The 16539-nt window shown below is 56.7% G+C and overlaps 7 protein-coding genes across 7 annotated transcripts; 3 read left to right on the top strand and 4 right to left on the bottom strand.

The window, feature by feature from the left end:
- On the bottom strand, nt 1-1793 carry GGS23DRAFT_463603 (glutaminyl-peptide cyclotransferase). The gene has a single exon (XM_051514143.1). The coding sequence runs from the start codon at nt 1642-1644 to the stop codon at nt 490-492; it is 1155 nt and encodes a 384-aa protein (XP_051373497.1). The 5' UTR covers nt 1645-1793; the 3' UTR covers nt 1-489.
- Nucleotides 1794-2407: 614 nt separating this feature from the next.
- GGS23DRAFT_463567 (uncharacterized protein) lies at nt 2408-4172 on the top strand. The gene has a single exon (XM_051514142.1). It carries the CDS (start codon nt 2889-2891, stop codon nt 4032-4034), a length of 1146 nt encoding a protein of 381 aa, XP_051373496.1. The 5' UTR covers nt 2408-2888; the 3' UTR covers nt 4035-4172.
- A 1367-nt stretch (nt 4173-5539) lies between these two features.
- On the top strand, nt 5540-7243 carry GGS23DRAFT_463424 (uncharacterized protein). The gene has a single exon (XM_051514139.1). The coding sequence runs from the start codon at nt 6045-6047 to the stop codon at nt 7050-7052; it is 1008 nt and encodes a 335-aa protein (XP_051373495.1). The 5' UTR covers nt 5540-6044; the 3' UTR covers nt 7053-7243.
- A 1648-nt stretch (nt 7244-8891) lies between these two features.
- On the bottom strand, nt 8892-9615 carry GGS23DRAFT_595482 (uncharacterized protein; the record flags this gene model as incomplete). The annotated part of the gene is made up of 2 exons (XM_051518318.1): nt 8892-9344; nt 9445-9615. The coding sequence occupies 2 exons, from the start codon at nt 9613-9615 to the stop codon at nt 8892-8894; spliced, it is 624 nt and encodes a 207-aa protein (XP_051373494.1).
- On the bottom strand, nt 9508-11277 carry GGS23DRAFT_463413 (Bromodomain-containing protein). Its single transcript, XM_051514138.1, has 3 exons — nt 11067-11277; nt 10861-10982; nt 9508-10713 (listed from the first exon to the last, which is right to left on the bottom strand). The coding sequence occupies exons 1-3, from the start codon at nt 11080-11082 to the stop codon at nt 9667-9669; spliced, it is 1185 nt and encodes a 394-aa protein (XP_051373493.1). The 5' UTR covers nt 11083-11277; the 3' UTR covers nt 9508-9666.
- A 1066-nt stretch (nt 11278-12343) lies between these two features.
- On the top strand, nt 12344-13729 carry GGS23DRAFT_463390 (Rad1-domain-containing protein). The gene is made up of 3 exons (XM_051514137.1): nt 12344-12662; nt 12720-13449; nt 13542-13729. Exons 1-3 carry the CDS (start codon nt 12488-12490, stop codon nt 13552-13554), a joined length of 918 nt encoding a protein of 305 aa, XP_051373492.1. The 5' UTR covers nt 12344-12487; the 3' UTR covers nt 13555-13729.
- Nucleotides 13730-14994: 1265 nt separating this feature from the next.
- Nucleotides 14995-16322, bottom strand: GGS23DRAFT_561812 (uncharacterized protein). Its single transcript, XM_051515979.1, has 2 exons — nt 15406-16322; nt 14995-15302 (listed from the first exon to the last, which is right to left on the bottom strand). Exons 1-2 carry the CDS (start codon nt 16292-16294, stop codon nt 15187-15189), a joined length of 1005 nt encoding a protein of 334 aa, XP_051373491.1. The 5' UTR covers nt 16295-16322; the 3' UTR covers nt 14995-15186.
- Nucleotides 16323-16539: the final 217 nt, after the last annotated feature.

The raw sequence follows: 16539 nt of genomic DNA, 5'->3' as shown, positions 1-16539 counted from the left end.
TTGGGTGAGCTTCGCAATTGAACAGAACACCCGTTCCACTTCTTCTGGGGTCTTAGGTACCTTGTATATGTACATACATTCAGGTATACGTATTGTACTGTTGTGGCTGACGTGGATGCGTATACTATGTACAAAGTACATCGATGTCAATTGCCATGGAACTGCTCGACACCGAACTTTGATGTACCTGCTTACTATCCCTTGGTGTAAGGATACATATGTATATTCTGATCTTTGCTATACCTATTCCCAGGTACAGCATGATAGAGGCCCTCTAAGCAGGTAAATTCCCCTTAGTGCATATCCTGCCCATTCGCATACTTGCATTGTTAATTAGCAAGGCATGGAGGGGAATGACATGAAAAGCTCGTATTATGTTGAACGTTGCCCATCCTCACAGATGAATACCACCAGCCGGAGAACTCAGTGGCTGTGGCGACATCTAGGGGGCAGGTAGTTCTACCAGGTATGTCTGTGATAGCGTCCGTTTCACAGCTCCGTCCTGTCCCTGATAGCCTTCCGCGCCCCAGGCGGCTCGGGGATGAAATTACCAAGCTCCATCCACTCCGCGGCAAATGCTGCAACGATCTTAGCCCAGTCGTCCATCGTTGCTAGATCTAGATGCTTGCCATCATCCTCCATCGTATGCCACGTAGCCGGGAACGGCGTTGGGATGATATGGAGAACATCGACACCTCGATCCATAAAAGGCACGTGATCGTCCTGGATGAATGCTCGAGTGAATTGGGACGCCTGCTTCCCGGAATCGGGGAGGAAGGGCTGCTTGGGCTTTGACTGGAGCAGGCCCAGCTTCCGCATCCTGCCTTCGATCCTGGCCATGCTTTGGTAAGCCCAGTGCGTCGTTAGGAAATACGAGGGAACGCGGGGTTCGGCTGCTCCGAGAAGATCCAGGAGCACGAACAGACTGATGGCATCCAGGGGGGACCGGTGCGACGAGGGGCTCGGGTGCAGCTCAGAGCCCCAACTCTCGGCGAGCGCTCTCGAGCCGTAGAGGGAGTCCGCGTCGGTCCAGCTAACCCACGCCTCCTCTCCGTCCAGCAGCAGAATCTGAACACCTCTCTCGTCCTCCAGCCCCAAGCCGGCGTCGCCCGAAGCTTCCATCGCCTCCCACTTCTTCGACAGCGCGCCGTCGATGCTGCGCGCGACATGCATCAGGATGGCGCAAGGAGCGGCGCTATCTACAGCGCCAATGAACCCTTCCGGGCGGTACAGGCTGTCGTAATGGGCGACCAGCGCCAATCGACTAACATCGCCAGCCTGGGCCCACGGCGGGTCGCGCGTGAGGATGAGGTTCACGAAAGGGACATCCGCGTCGCCGGTCGCCGGGGTCTTGGCCGTCGAGTTGTGCCATTCGATCCGCCACTCCGGCAGCTGCCGCGCGAAGAAATCAGCAAAGTGGTGCTGCACGGCGGCGGACCCCGGTGTCCCGGGTACCCGGGGTATCAAGATGGGAGACAGGAGCAATCCGCGCTCGATATCAAAGTCGCCAGCGGCGCCGGGAACGCGGCGGAGCGCGTCATCGGACAGTTCCTCGTACGCGAAGACGGGAAGCGAGGAGAGGAAGACGAGTAGAGCGACGGACCCGAGGCGAGCCCATTGCCGAGATGCCCTCAGATAACCCATTGGCAACCGCGACAGGGCACGCGGGCGCGCCGTGCTGGCATCAGGCCAATATGTGGCTGGTCGGGGGTGGGAAGGTCGACGATGGGAAGTACAGGTTGTGTGTACGTAGGGATGGGAGCGCGTGGTAGCGGGAGGTAGACATAACGCCGGTGCATCTCCCCTCTTTACTCGATATGACGGCGGTCGTCGCTGGCTTACCTAGCAAACGGGGTTTATGCACAATCCGGTCCCCATACCAAGTTAAACATAAAGCAGCCCCCGTTCTCCATGCCGTACTAGTAGGTACGCAATGCATACGTCATCCTCTCCTATATATATACCTAGGTAAGTAAATATCTGGCAATGAGACATTCCTGTATGCGAGGCATGCCACGGGAAATCCAGGACAAAATATACCTATTCCGTGTAGATATCCAGCTACCTGTGCTATCTATCTGCATACCTACCTCGTACGGACGCATAGGGCCGTATCCAAGGTCTGGTACCCTGGGCAAGTTACCCAGGTTACCTAGGTTCGTATGAAGCAGGCAAGTCAGGTGGCCATACCCTAGACGTAGGTAGGGAACACGCTCCAGAGACTCTACGTGTACACGTATCCCCAGGCTCATTTGGGTTCACCCCTCATGTAGGTAACAAGGATGGGCGGACCAGTCAGAAGCCTGTTTTCCCTGCCTTGGGCATCGAGTATGCTTACCTAACATCCCAAAGCCTGAGAGCCACTTTGCTTTCATCAAAGAAGAGGCCCCGCGTCGACGATATATATAGGTGCCTGCAAGCACCAGGATAGTAAGTAGGTTGATGTGTCTACCTGGTATGGTGCTGGTAGAAGTGGTGCTACCGGACTCCTCGGACATGCGCAATGTGAGATGATCAAAGTTCGAGGACAGCCCGGGGTTGGAGTCCTCAAGATCCTCACATAAGCACAATAAGCTTCTGCAGAGCCAGCGGACAGTCGTAAGTGGTATCAGGTATGAACCCTCTCGGGCGCGGAGTAGAAACATATATTCTCCCGAGTCAACGCTGTGGATGCCGCCCAATCCTCCCATCCATTTCCCACCAACAAGCGCATTTCCTACTACCCTCCTCATCCCGCAAATCAAGTAGATCGCGCCAGATCATTGCCAGCACTGCTCCCAATCAAATCCCATCACCGTCGGAAGCAGGTATATCGTCGGTTGGGCTACTTTAGAGAACCGCAAGGGACATTACTGCGGAGGTAGCAACAGCAACGACAACAACCAACGATGCCTTTCATCAACTTCGAGACCACCACCCCGACAAAAGCTTTACACAGCTCCAAGAAGAAGCCCATAAACATCGAACGGGAGAAGCCAGAGTATTGCTGCTCCCTGACGGGGAGCGAAGCGAGGTTTGAGGTCAGGCCGGGAAACTTACCCGGTGTGGATGACCCGTTAGGAGCACCCGTCGCACACGACGAGCGCATCAAATCTGGTAGAGAAAACATGGGAGAGACGACGGGAACGGGGGCTGTTATCAAACGGCTCTTTCAGCGAAGGAAGACATTCGAGTCAGAGCCAAAGAAGACAACCCAAGAAGATAAAGACCAGCCAAACACCAACATATCATCTTATTTAGAGTGCAATCCCGACAACACTACACCTCTTGAACGAATCCATCCATCCATCCCATACACTCTGGCATACTACCATCTCCGCTGGGTGCGAGGTGCAACATCGCGCGCCGAGCAGAGGGCAAGGGCAGCCGAGCTCAGCTGTTTCGGTGCCGGGGTCGGCCGACCCGGCCTGAAGTTCTGGGCCGTTCCTCGCTGGCACAACGACACCTTTTTCGTCCAGCAGCTGGTCCAATTCACCCTTACCCCGAAGCGGCGGTATCCCGTGCCGGGTCGCGAGTTCGGGGGGATGGCGTGGCCGACGGACAAGAAGTGGTCCTTTAAGCCCTGCCTGCATATCAAGCACCAATTCCTCGGCTGCCGATTCACAAAGACACACGGACGCTCCGAAGTAATAAAGGCCAAATACCGGACGACCGGTATGAGGAGGATCTCCGCCACTGATGAGACGGAGTGGACGAGCGCCGAAGGGACCACCTCCACGGACTGGAACTGCCGGTACTGTTGCACGGACAGTTCGGTGACGATAGGCATGGTGGACGGCGAAGTATTGGTCTCCATACACGTGTTTAGAAATCTCGGTAGCGCGCACACCCCTTTTGATCCCAACTGGCTGGCGGCGCAGCAGCGGGAGGCTAGTATGAGAGGCAGGACAAACGAGGCCAGGGCCGGCTTAACCCGACAAGCCGTACTCGAGGCGGCGGAACACAGTAAAGAGCACGACCTCATTCTACCCGAAGGACAGTTATCCTATCTACAGAACAGTTATAATACGTTTAACCCCTGTTATCCTCACTAAATTATGGGGGTTTCTTATCGAGGATCGTGCGAGGACTAGCCTGATATAAAATTTGAGCCAGCGTGAATAGTTGCAATTCTTACGTATTCGCAGTTCAATCAAGCGTCAGTCCCTGCTCACCCCTTTTCCCGTAGCCTTCAGAGAGGTCTTGGGGTTTTAATACAAGAACGTGGAGGAGCGCAGAGCGCTCCGACGTAAACCAACCAATCCTCGACGTATATCAATCAGCGAAGCTTCCTGCTTTACTTGTCCCCCATATTATTTCAGGGTGCCTGCATTATGTGTGTGAACCTACGGGTCCAGCACGGGATATGCCTATGCATATATACGCACGGTACCTATATATAGGGGATATCCCTCTCCATATAGGTACGCCTTGCCTAAGAGGAGGTACCTAGGTAGATAGGTAGGTAGGCAGGTAGACAACCCCCAGATCAGTAGGCTACTTAATGAAGGATAGGTTCGATTCCTCACAGCGCTACTTGGTAGTCTTCGCTATTTAGCTCATCTCCCCCCCCCCCCCTCCCTCAGCGTCCCAACATATGTGTATATATGTATGTAGGTATGCGTACAGATGCTTCCCGCCGTCCAGTCCACAGAAGATAGCGAGCATGCGCCATAGGTTCACATACACGTAGGACGTCGAACGGCGATCCAAAAGGTACGGCCACCCGTCGACCTTCCCACAGGCGCTCTCTGGGTCCGTATGGGCCAATGGCGACGGCCAACCGCGGTGCAGAGACCGCGCTTCCGGGTCTGCACCCCCGTAACACCTGCATCGATCAGCACCTGATTCGCAACGCCCTGTTATATACATAGAACCACGTACCTACCTGTAGAGGTACCTGGGTGTGGACATCCCACGGGTACTCACGTTCGCCCTGCAGAGGTACCCGGCTCGCCATACAAACGCAGCGAGGATGTCCAGGTACCTGAGGTGCCGGGTCGATGTACCTTCTATTGCTGTTGCGGTACCTATGCGATATGCCATATCGTAACATGCCACCACTTATGTTTCCTTACCTACCTGAGTTACATGTAGGGACTTAGGATGAATCTAAATCGGCCCTCCCTCAAACTTGGAATGTCTCTTCCATCTTCCTCCCTGCTTCCCTTACCTTATCGCCGTCTCTCTCTCTCTCTCTCTCTCTACCCGTCTCTTCTCCCAGAGCTCTTCTCTTTTCTTCTCTCGTCTCTCTGCCCATCGCATTCCCGCCTCGATTCACACTCTCCCGTCCCGCCTATCCTGCCAGTCCGTCGTCGGCAGGCTAGCCCAAACGATGCACAGGTAGAATTCCCGCTTGCCCTCGAACTCGCCGTACCTATCGCGCAATCCTTAGCGACTCCTCTCTCCACACCCAGGTCAAGGTCAGGTCAGGTCAGGCCAGGCCAGGCCAGGACGGGGGCTTCAGGACGTTCGCCCGTTTCTACTACTTCATTCTTGATTTCCGAATCTAATATCGCCCCTCATATCCTCGTGATTCACGCTCCCTTCTTCTCCTCCTTCTTCTCCTTCGATACGACGTACGAGCCATCTCGAGTTCGTTTTACTTGTCGCTCGAGCACAGCCCCCCTTCTCGCTATATCCTACCCTCCCTCCCTCGAGTCTTCCCGCGCTCGCCTCTCCTCTCCGGCCGCTCCACGTGCACTCACATACGTCGACGCCCACACCCGACTGGCACTTTTAGTTTACTTCGTGACAGGGACGAACTCTGCCGAAGACTTGGGCCGCCAGAGGTCCCCTTACCCACCCTCGCCGGATTTGGGACCTATAGAATTTACCTGCGAACTGCCCTCCCGTGGCCTTTCTTACTACCTGGCCGCCGTCCATTATTTTCTATCACCTTCCACTATTTAAGCCGCGCCCCCTCCCCCCCCCTCCCTCCTCTCTCGGGCGCTTATAACCACTAGAACCCAACCTTCTCTCACTCTTCCCACCATTCAAATCCAGATCCCTACGGTTTCATACCGAATCCTGCCTCCAAATCCGCCCAGCTCGCCTCTACCACGATGAAGGGCCGTCCGGTCGATCAGCTCGTTTACGAGTGCATGTTTCCCAAACCTCGAACGAGCGAACCGCAAAATTTCCATACTCTCCTCCACCGAAACCTGGTTCCCGAAGTTCGCCAGGAGGTTCATTCCTTCTACGGCCACTTAGACACCCAAGAAGCCAAGTATCCCGGCCTCGACTACACCAACCGCATTCACCGAATACGGCTGAGCCGCTGGCAGTGGCATCGTCGCTTATTTCGAGCATTCGACAGCCTGCGTCTCACCGACTACGAGATTTCGACCCTGACAAAATGGGAGGGTACGAAGTGGGCAAAGGAGCGATTCGAGCGAGACTCCGGAATCACCATCCGAGACACTGCGTTTGATGATATTGCTAAGTGGGTGGATCCCGGGGATCGACCTCAGACCGCGCGTGCTACTCCGGGAGGGGATGCCGAGGAGTTGGAAGATGCTGCCGCGACGCTGGACGAAGACATGGATGGCGAGGAGGAGGACAGCGATGGAGAGCTGACCAGCGTGGGAATCCCACTGAATGAACGCCTCCGAGAAAGGGCAGCGCGTCACGAGGCTGGCGAGACCTCGGTGCCCCTAGACGAGGAGTTGGAGCAGTGGCTGAAGAACGCGATTGAGTCGGGCGAACTCTCCTTCCTCACGGAGCAGATCGTCCGCCAACCGAACAACATCACGCTGGTCCCGCAAGCGCTCTTCCCTACGCGCATGCTGAGTGCAGCGCGGGCCGGCCAGTGGCAGGACATCCCGGACTTCCTCCGTGGTGTACTCCGATATGCACTGGAGAACGAAGCACCAAACAGAGGTCAAGAATCAGCAGCACCGCCTACCTCGAGTGACCGCCCATCCGGAGCATCGCTGCAACCCCACCTCTTCGCAAGCAACCAAGGAAATTGGCGTCGTGACTATTCCGATCTGCGACTCCCTGCCGGCGAGCCTGGCAATGCGAGCACTTCGGAGGTTCGTCTGCAGCGAACAGCTCAGTCTGGCGCCTAAGCCTTATCTCTCGCACCTACGAGAGCCTCGCCGCTTACATCCTACCGCCTTCGGGATGACGCGGCATACTAGATGTCACACCACTTTCGGGAATTTCAAGTCTACTATTACTACCATCGCACACTACCTCGATACCCTCTCCGTCCCCCCCTCTCCGTCCCCTTTCTGTAACATGCTCCCTAGTGCCTGGTCACTGGGTGCTATCTGTGTGTGCACCTTTTTTTTTTTCCCCTTTGTGGCCTAGACGGCTGCTCCCCTCCGTCTCTCTGCACTCTTGGGTGATTTAATAGGCTGTATCTCAACGAAGGAGGTTGATCCCCTTCCGCTCTCGAGGACGGATTCGAAGGAAATTCTAAAACTAGGATAGAGACTAGTGGGGAAGGCTATCGGGAACTCTCTTCCCATGCTTCTCGAGACGTAGGCTTGCGGCTTGTGCATCTCAAAAAGTCTCGTCTCGCTCGTTCGACATTCATCATTCTTCTTCGGCTGAGGCGGAGATATCGGATGCCCCGATCTATTATCGGTTTGCAGCCTCCACACCATCCACTAGATCGATTATCTCTCCTCCTCAGTCCTGTATCTGGGCACATAGACGTGAGCCGACGAATCTAGTGCTGGCTCCTCCCAAAAAGTTCGACAGACAGCCGGGCGGCCAGGGGAAGACGTGGTTCCATTTGTTGGTTTGATTTTACACCATCACCGGAGTTGGGGGGATGGGTGGGCTGGGGGTTACTAGTAGGCGGGTTGCATGTTGAAGAGGGTGAAGGGGGGAGGGGCGGGATCGAATTCATCGGGGCAGCATTCCCCCGAGACGTACATAACACCTACGCGCACCGCGCGCAACCACACATAATACAGGCGCACGCGCGCACGCCCTCAGCTAGCTGCAATTCGCAAAAGAAATAGGAAAATACAACTCGTCGGACATGCAAGGCTTCTAAGCGCATTGGCTGGCCGGGTCGATCGGTCAGAGCTTAGCTCTCCCTCTCCCTCTCTTTCTCTTGGATAGCGAAGGGGTTGGGGAGCAGCGGCGAGTATAATCGGTTGCAGTGAGTACCTACCTAAATACGGGAGAACAGAAGAGAAAAAAAGAGAAAAAAAAAGGGAAAAAAGACAGAAGACGGTTAAACGGTTCGAGTCTGAATTCAGCGCGCGTCTTTCGTCTGCCGCTGGGTGAATATATAGATACGCCGACACACATATACACACGCACGAGGGAGATGTATTATATATATATATATGCTCTCTCGCCTTCCTGCCCCACCGCCACGGCGGGTTCCAAGTTCTGCTACCAGCATACATACACGTAGCATGCAGCGGGAGGCATTTCTCGCGGCTCGTCCGTAGAGCACGGCACGGTCGCGCGAGTCCGCTCCACTACTATACGCGGCGAGCCGTCGTACTGCCCGCCCTTCCACAGCACTCGCGCAAAATGCCGTCCGGTGATGCTACGACACGCCCGTCAAAAAAAAAAAAGGCCGTTCGGAGGGCCGTTTGGAGAAATAGGAGAAGAAAAAAACAAAACCTGTCTTGCGGAGGGCCCCGTGCCTGCAAAAAATCTACCTGCGAGGATCCGTGCTCTACTGCTACTCTAACACACACGCCACACAACCCTCTCTCTCCCGCCATCCCACGCCTCGCACTCGAACACGGAACGGCGACGAACGGCGAACGGATCTCGGCTGCGGCGCACGGGAAACCTAGAAACGGCGACAAAAAAATTAACAACATCAGGATGAGCCAGCCTCAGCGAATCGAAAACGGGAACAGGGCGGTGACCTAGAGCCAGTGTTCTACAGGCGTGATGTGTGCGGGGCCTGAGCCTGAGCCTGTCCATAGTCACGGGGCTTGCCTATGGAACGCTGGGTCGTGCCCCGATGTGGTCCGTCTAACAAAGGGGAGGAGGGGGAGTAGGGAGAGAGAGATGCGGGCCATGAGCTTGCTCGGGGTCCGGGCTGGGTACGGCCTGGGCTCAAGACCCAGACTCGGACTCCGTGTCAGAGGTGAGATCGATGAGTGGGTAGGCTTGAATCCGAAGCAGAGGCCGGGGCCAAAGCCGGGGTCGTCCCTGAGTTTTGTCGCGGGGTACAGGGCTAGGTTGGTCTCGAACTTGGGGTTCAAAGTGAGACACAGGGTTGGATTGAACCTGAACCGGCATTCCATGCTCAGGCTGAGGTTGGCCCTGGATTTGGGATTCGGGTTGGGGCTGACCACTACCGACGCCCCCTCCGGGTTCAGACCAACCTTGGACGTAGGGACTTGGCTCAGGCATAGGTCGGGGTTGAGGCTGAACTAGGACTTGGGGGTTTGACTGGGATTGGGGCAGGGGTAGGGCTTCGTGTTCGGGGGACCTTGGCGAACTCTCAGGTGCGCGCGACAGGTCTTCTCTGACCAAGGTCTCCCCCAAACCGCTCATAATCCGGTTCGCGTTCCGGATCCTCGAGAGCGCAGCCTGCGCTGCAGGCCGCCTCGGCCGCCCTGCAGAGATCGAAGGGGACGGCTCGCACAGGACTTCCGGCTTCGGGGCCCCGAACGAGCCGTCCCCCTCCAGACTGATCTCCATGGCCCTTCTCCTACCACGTTTCTTCCAAAATGATCGAGTCGCGTCACTAACCTATGGCTCGAGATGTGACCATTCTGGTATCGCTTTAATTTGCAACCACATGTATTTCTCCAACTTGTTGGCGGACTTAGCGTAGGGCGTCGTCTCGTTGTTGTACTTGCGGCAATTGTCGAAGATGAGCTTGGCGTCTTTGATGAACTCCTCCGGCGTGGCGTACTGGTCGGCCTCTAGCTTCGTTTCCATCGTACTGAGATCCATCGGCTCCTTGATGACATCATAGTAGTCTGCCACGTCGTCCTTATTGACAGGGTTGAGGAACGGCCACGCCGACTGGTGGTTCTGCAAATCGTTGAGCAGGTGCAGCAGTTGGTTGTAGTTGGGACCGTGTCGTGGTTGGCGCGCCAGCTCATCCATGTCGGGCGACCAGCCCGAGGCGCGGATGGCTTCGATGGAGAGCGGATCGATGGGTGCCACGCCATTCTTCCACTGCTTAGGCGGTTGGTGGATGACATGAGACTTGGAGAAAGCGCGGATCTTTGCCTGGACGCACTCCTTTTGCTTAAGCAGCATGCGGCCCATTTCAAGATACCGGACGTGCGGAAGCATAGAACACTGCATTATGGTGCCGCCCTCGTAGTCCTTGATGTAGCCCATCCACACGGACCTCGGTAGAGTGATCTCTTTAGTGAAGCCCTGCTTCTTGAAGTAGCCAATGGCATAATTGTCAGCATAAGTAAGGAAGTGCATCACGTCGCTGGTTGCCTTGACGTAGTCCTTCAGATGGGACATGAGATGAGCACCATAGCCCTTCACTTGCTGATCGCTGCTAATAGCGCAGAAAACAATCTCGGCGAATTGGCGGCCCTTGAACGGGCGATACGTAATTCCTCCAACGACCTCGAGAGGCTTCTTGACGATAGCAATGGAAAGGTGGGTTCGGTCGTAGACAAGTCGAGCAATGTAATCCTTTGGCATCTTGGGTAGCTGCTTCTGAAAAATGCACTTTAGACCAGTGAGAATAATGAGCGACTCGCGCTCGTTGTCATTGTTCACGACGCGGAACTCGATCTCTCCATTTCGCTCCTCCACGACAGCAGGCTAGAGGTCTGTGTCAGCAAGACGGCCCATACGCTCCCTACAGAGCTCTCGCGCGCACGCAACAGGCGAGCTCAGCCGCGGCATCTCTGCTCTTGGCCCCTACACTCGTGGGCGCATTGTCGTCGTTGGGACAGGAGGGGCGCGTACCTTCTCGGGAAAAGGGATCGGTTTGATGACGGATTTCTTTTCGGACTCGGCTGGGTCATCGTGTCTGGCTCGCTTAATAGCAACGGGTGACGGTGGCTCGTCGCTGGCCTTTCGCTTGCCATCTGCGGAGGAGAGAAGGACAAGAGTTAGCAAGAAGCCGAAGCGGCGTGAATATGGACTGTGGCGAGATCGGGTGGGGATCGTACTCTCGTCCTTAACCATACTGGCTACGTTGCTCCCGAAGGGGTTCTACGCGCACGCGAGATATATGGAAAGGATGCGCCAATGCAAAACGAAGGTTGCTGAGGTGTAGGCGTAGGAGGAGGTCGATGAGCAATGAGCGGGTTTGGGGCTTAGAATCAGATAGGCGAAGCGGCAGAGATGCTGCTGGATACACGATTGCCTACCTAAGGTATGAGTAATCGCGATTTCCCGTCAACTGACTGCAGCTGCGGGCAGGCGGGCAGGTACTTATGTACTGCCGTCGGCAGATACCTGTGATTACCTAAGGTAGGTAGGTAAGCACCTGAGGTAACCTCGCTTCTTGATAGGCACCTAGGTACCTGGTGCATGTTCTGCTGCATGTACTTGAGCATATTGGCTATGCCTTTGGGGTACTCGTACGCGTGCATACACATGTATATGGTGCTAAGCCGCAACGGGGACAGGCCACCTGTTTAACTGCCAGCAACATCCAATGGAAAGTCCCACATCCAGAGCAAGAGCAGGCAGGCTCTTGGAGGCTGCGACTTCACGACTAGCTACCTACCTACCTCTATTACCTCAGGTAGACGAGATACAGGAATACCTCAGCATCACCTACCATCTAACCTCCCTTCTACCCTATCTTCTCTCCTCTCCCTCTCCCTTGGAGTTCCCCATCGACTCTCCCCCCGCGATATGAAGTCGTCGTGAACCCAGCCAGCCAGCCAGCCAGCCAACCTCACCTGCCACCAACATCAGCTCCATTCGCCTCCTCGCCGCGCACCCCACCTCTAACCTCTACTCCATACATGGATTCTTCACTCCTCGAAGTCTGGGAAGCGGCACAGGGTAGTCCGTTTCTCCCAGCTGTAGGGAAGGGCAGCCAATTCCTAGTCGGATTCGTCCTTCTCCTCCTCGGCCTGTCCCTAACTGGCACATTCGCATTGAGTAAGTGCCAAGATGCGCACATACGCGTGTCCCCAACTCCACCTCTGTGTGAATAGCTGCTAATGCGCCCTGCTTAGATCGATCTCTTATAAATCTTCCCCTCTACGGTGTCCCAGCCTCGTTAGCCATCGCGTATGTCTCCCCCCTCCCTCCCACCGGCCTCATCGCACCCTGGCTTCCTGCCTAACAGCATACCAGCTTCGGCACCGTCTACATGTTCTGTGCCGTTGGGGTCTACGTCTAGAAGACCCCTCAAAGATACCCCCAAGGTACCACGAGTCCGGAAAGATCGTCCGTGTGTATCTTAGATGAATTGACGTCCTCGAGAGCATCCGTTTGAGTCATAGAGCATATCTTGTGAATGTGACTGGATATTGTTGCCGTTAGCAGAAGTCGTCGCATCCTCTCCACCTCCCGCTCTCGTACTCCCTCCTTCATATTTCGAGTTGCCCATAAAAATCACCATCTCTTCACCATGGCCGAGCCTGAGAATCCTATAGCTCCTCAGCAGCCGCTATTCAGAGCAGTGGCGAGCTCCACGAAGCAGATATACCATCTGTTGAAATGCATCAGCTTTACTCCGAAGGTGCAAGTCCAGATAACTCAGGATGGCATTCGATTTGCCGCCGACCACTCCCGTGTGATGCAAGGCAAGTCGTTTAACGTTATTCAGATTAGAGGCCGAGGAAACCTAACTGTATCTCCAGGCGTGGTCTTCCTAGATAAAGCTCTCTTCACGACGTACACGCTGAACGTGCCAGATGAAGGAAGTACTCTGCCGCAATTTCAGATGAACCTAGCAGCCTTGTTAGAAGCTCTGCAGATCTTCGGGGCTGTGGACGTGGCTGCTCGCGCTGCCAGAGCCGAAGCAGAGACGTATCGCAGCAATCTTCGCAACTACCGTCAGGATGTTTTTAGCCATCAGGCCTTGGGCATCCCCGGGACCTGCTGCTTCGTGTACGAGGAAGATGGGTCGCCGCTGAGCATCATCCTCGAGGAGACGGGAGTTAAGACTCGGTGTAATATGGTCACCTACACCCCTGAATCCCCCGACGATATACCTTTCGATCGTAGAGACCTGTGCTTCAAGATCATAATGCAAGCTCGCTGGCTCCTCGACGGTCTTTCCGAGCTAGCGCCCATAGCTCCGGCCCGCATTACCATCGCTGCCTCGCCTGACGCACCGTATCTGAGCTTCACGAGCAGCGGATCTCTCGGCAGCGCCAGTGTAGACTTTTCAAGCGGTCGTGACCTTCTCGAGACCTTCTCCGTGCGTGATCGCTGGGTTCAGAGCTTCAAATTCGACTTTATCAAATCTGCGAGCGAAGCCATGCGCATAGCGAACAAGGTCAGCTTCCGCGGGGACGGCCAAGGCGTCCTCAGTCTGCAATTCATGGTAGAGGTCGACGGCGGCGCCGTAAGCTTTCTGGACTTCCGGTTTGTCCCCTACGTTACCCAAGAGGACGAGGAGACGGAGTCCGAGGAAGACGAAAGAGATTAGGCGCCGGGCATGCATTGACTTAACCCAGATCTAAAGCTTAATGTACTGGGCCACGCGAGTTTAGGTACCGATGTGTGTTTAGACGGACCGCTTTAGATCTTTCCGGGTATCTAGGGGATCCTCTGTTGGTGCGGTACTCCGAAAGGTCTCTAGAAAGGTACCTATGCCCTCCTGCTCTCGAGGGGAGTTGGGCGTTTCTCCATCCAGCGTCACGCAACGGAGGCGCCATCGACGGCTTCGTTGGCGGACCTATTCCGCTAAGCCACAGGGAACTCTATCTCGTCAAAAGAACCTCCCGCGGTCATCGTTGTGACACCGCCGCCTTCACCCCCCGAGCGACTCGCGTGCTCCAATCTCCCTAGACCTGAGAGGCCTAGATCGTAAGGTCGTAATGTCCGAGGGAGATCCAAGATGCGAAGTCGGATATAGAGAGGGTACTGTCGAGCAAGGAGAGACGGGGAGAGACGGGGAGAGATTTATTTTTTTTCGTAGAAAAAGGCTTTATATATCAGCGTATGAAGCTACCACATTCCACCCTTCTACCCCTTCACCCCCCTCGAGAGGGGATGGGTCTTCCCAAGGTTTCGATCTCTTGCTCATCGTAATCACTCACGCTGGGGACCGAGAGCCAAATAGGTATTGACGTGAGTTTAATTTGGTTGGCAACATATAGAAGTACCGAAGCCCCCTCGCTCCCCTCTCCTCGTTCTTCCCTTTACTCACTTATTCTTCACTCATCTATTCCGCGTGTCCGACCTGCCCTCGTCGTGATCGCGATCCACATCGGCTACGTACCTACCTGCTTCTAGGCCAGGAGAAGAACCACCGGGACGCAAAAGCCTCATCGGAAATACTGACTTCTTTCCATCATCTCCATATCCAACCTCAAGGCCACACAGTCAAGGCTCCCGCCTCCTATCCGTAAAGCCCCTCGGCAAGCTTGCCTCTCTCTCTTTCTTCTCCACACACACACACACACATATATATATATATACGTACACACCCACGCACATCCGTATAAGGCAAAACAAGATGGCCGTGCAACGGAAAAAGACCGACACCACGGCCTGCGACAACCAAGACCACAGCACGAAGCCCAGCAGCGACAGAAAGCACGAGATGGACCAGCTCAACCAACAGGTCGGGCACATGTCGCCGAGCCCGCAGCTGTTGCCGCAGCCTAACTGCGGCGCACCACCGCCGTCGCGTCGCCGCGCCGGCTCCAAGCAGCCGAAGGCCCAGGGCGGCGCCCACGTGCGCCCGTCGTCCCCGGCGCAGCCCACGTTGGTGCCGCTCCCGCTACCGGCCCTGCCACTGCCGCCGCGCGTACCACTGCCGCCGCGCGTGCCACTCCCGCCGCGCGTGCCGCCGCCACCGCGCGTACCGCGACCGCCGCTGCCCTCATTCCGGCCGCCGCGGCCGCCATCTCTGCCCCCGCCATCTCTGCCCCCGCCGGCCCTGCTGCTGCCCCTGTCGCCGTCGCCGCCGCGGCCGCCACCCGAGTCCCCGCACACGCAGACGGTGTCGCCGCTGCCGCCCGACCCCCCCGCGCGCCCGCGCGCGGCCCTCCTGCGCGACATTACTATCCGCCACCACGGCTCCCCTGACGCCCGCGCCCCTGGGCTCCGACGCCGAGAGCGTTCCGCACGTGAGGGGACGGGCGATAGCTGTGCCTAGGCGGGGTTCCTGACCTTTTTCTTGTCTTTGGGATGAATTTTTTTTTGGGGGGGGGGGGAGTTTCGTTTCGTTTCGCAGGCTCCTATTCCCCAGGGAGCGGGTGGACGGGGTGCTGGGAGGGTTGATTAAGCTACTGCCTGATAATATTATTGCTTACTGCTTGATAATAGTGCTGGAGCGGCACCGGGCTAGCACACACAAGACCATATACCTACCTATAGACGACGTCGAGGGACGGTAATAGAATTTTCGGTTCCTGCCTGCTCTACGCCCGGTTCTTCTGCATGCTCGTGCTCGTGATGGTGCCCCGTCTTGTCTCGTTCTCTCGTAGGATCGGCGTAGCTGCGGATGGATATAGGGGCTGAGGAGAAGGAGAAGGGATAAAAGGGGGGGGTGGAGGCTGTAGGTGGTGGAGAGAGAGACTGGTGTGGGGGGGTGCCTGGCAGCCAGGAGTAATGGACGAGGGACGGCCAGGCATGCTATGTCGAAGGAGAGCAGGCAGCGAGGCGAGAAGGACGAGGGGGAGCGAGCGCCTCGGGCTCCGGCTCGCGATAGGCGGGCGTGGTAGGTTGGCCTGCCCAGCTCCCAGCACACGGACGCGACGTGCCCCCGGACAGTGAAAACGACGGCAGCGATGGCGATACGGGTGCTGGCGGCGCGAGAAGGAGGGCACGGCCAGGCAGATACGGCTGCCTGCGATCGCTGCCCGCCACGATGGTCGCGATAGCGCCTCTCCACTGGCGGTGCTGCGGCCGGGCGTGCCCCCCCGGCTCTGGCGCGGTGGCTCCGCAGTTTATGCCGCCAGCTCGCTCCGCTACGGATACGGGGCGTTCGGCGCAGCTGGTTGGCTGGCTGGCGGGCGGGCGCTCTCGGCGCGAGGCGCACGATGTTTTGTTTCTCGCAGGGCCCAGGTGCCTCTCCCTTTTGCGGGCAGGGGCCAGGACGGGGCTCTAGGGGGGGGGCCTGGGCGAGAGCGGGCGGGGCCACGCGCTGTGCTTGGACGGCACGGCTATTCTTGGGTACTCGCAGCTTTCGTGCGCGTGGTCCCTCTCGCAGCCCCCCTGGCCGTCCCCACCCCCTTTTTTTCTTCTCTCTCCCGTCCATCCCCTTCCTCTCTCTCCCTTTCCCCTTTCCCATCCTCGATCTGCCTAGGTATGCGCATGGTGTATGTATGCATGTACGTGCTATCATATTTTGGGAGCGGGGAGGGGCACGCGAATCACCGGATTTTCCTGTTTTTCCTTTCGTACCTCCTCACTCCTGCGGGGCTCCCTCACACCTGGTGACCTGCCCTTCCCTACATGCCCCCTCCCGCATCCCGCATCCCAACTCCATCGGCGGTGTCTTTA

The sequence above is a fragment of the Durotheca rogersii genome (assembly GCF_024521655.1).
Source record: "Durotheca rogersii strain YMJ 92031201 chromosome Unknown GGS23scaffold_6, whole genome shotgun sequence".
Lineage (NCBI taxonomy): Eukaryota > Fungi > Ascomycota > Sordariomycetes > Xylariales > Xylariaceae > Durotheca > Durotheca rogersii.
The sequence above is the reverse complement of the archived record's forward strand: the minus strand, read 5'-3'. Positions and strand labels throughout refer to the sequence as shown.

Bases quoted from the DNA above. Each gene is read 5' to 3' on its own strand.
- GGS23DRAFT_463603 (XM_051514143.1), bottom strand. From the start codon at position 1,644: ATGGGTTATCTGAGGGCATCTCGGCAATGGGCTCGCCTCGGGTCCGTC.
- GGS23DRAFT_463567 (XM_051514142.1), top strand. From the start codon at position 2,889: ATGCCTTTCATCAACTTCGAGACCACCACCCCGACAAAAGCTTTACAC.
- GGS23DRAFT_463424 (XM_051514139.1), top strand. From the start codon at position 6,045: ATGAAGGGCCGTCCGGTCGATCAGCTCGTTTACGAGTGCATGTTTCCC.
- GGS23DRAFT_463413 (XM_051514138.1), bottom strand. The intron at 10,714-10,860 runs GTACGCGCCCCT...ACAGACCTCTAG, and splicing joins CGATCCCTTTTCCCGAGAAG to CCTGCTGTCGTGGAGGAGCG.
- GGS23DRAFT_463390 (XM_051514137.1), top strand. From the start codon at position 12,488: ATGGCCGAGCCTGAGAATCCTATAGCTCCTCAGCAGCCGCTATTCAGA. The intron at 12,663-12,719 runs GCAAGTCGTTTA...CTGTATCTCCAG, and splicing joins CCACTCCCGTGTGATGCAAG to GCGTGGTCTTCCTAGATAAA.
- GGS23DRAFT_561812 (XM_051515979.1), bottom strand. From the start codon at position 16,294: ATGGACGGGAGAGAGAAGAAAAAAAGGGGGTGGGGACGGCCAGGGGGG. The intron at 15,303-15,405 runs GTAGGTATATGG...CAACCCTCCCAG, and splicing joins TCCCTCGACGTCGTCTATAG to CACCCCGTCCACCCGCTCCC.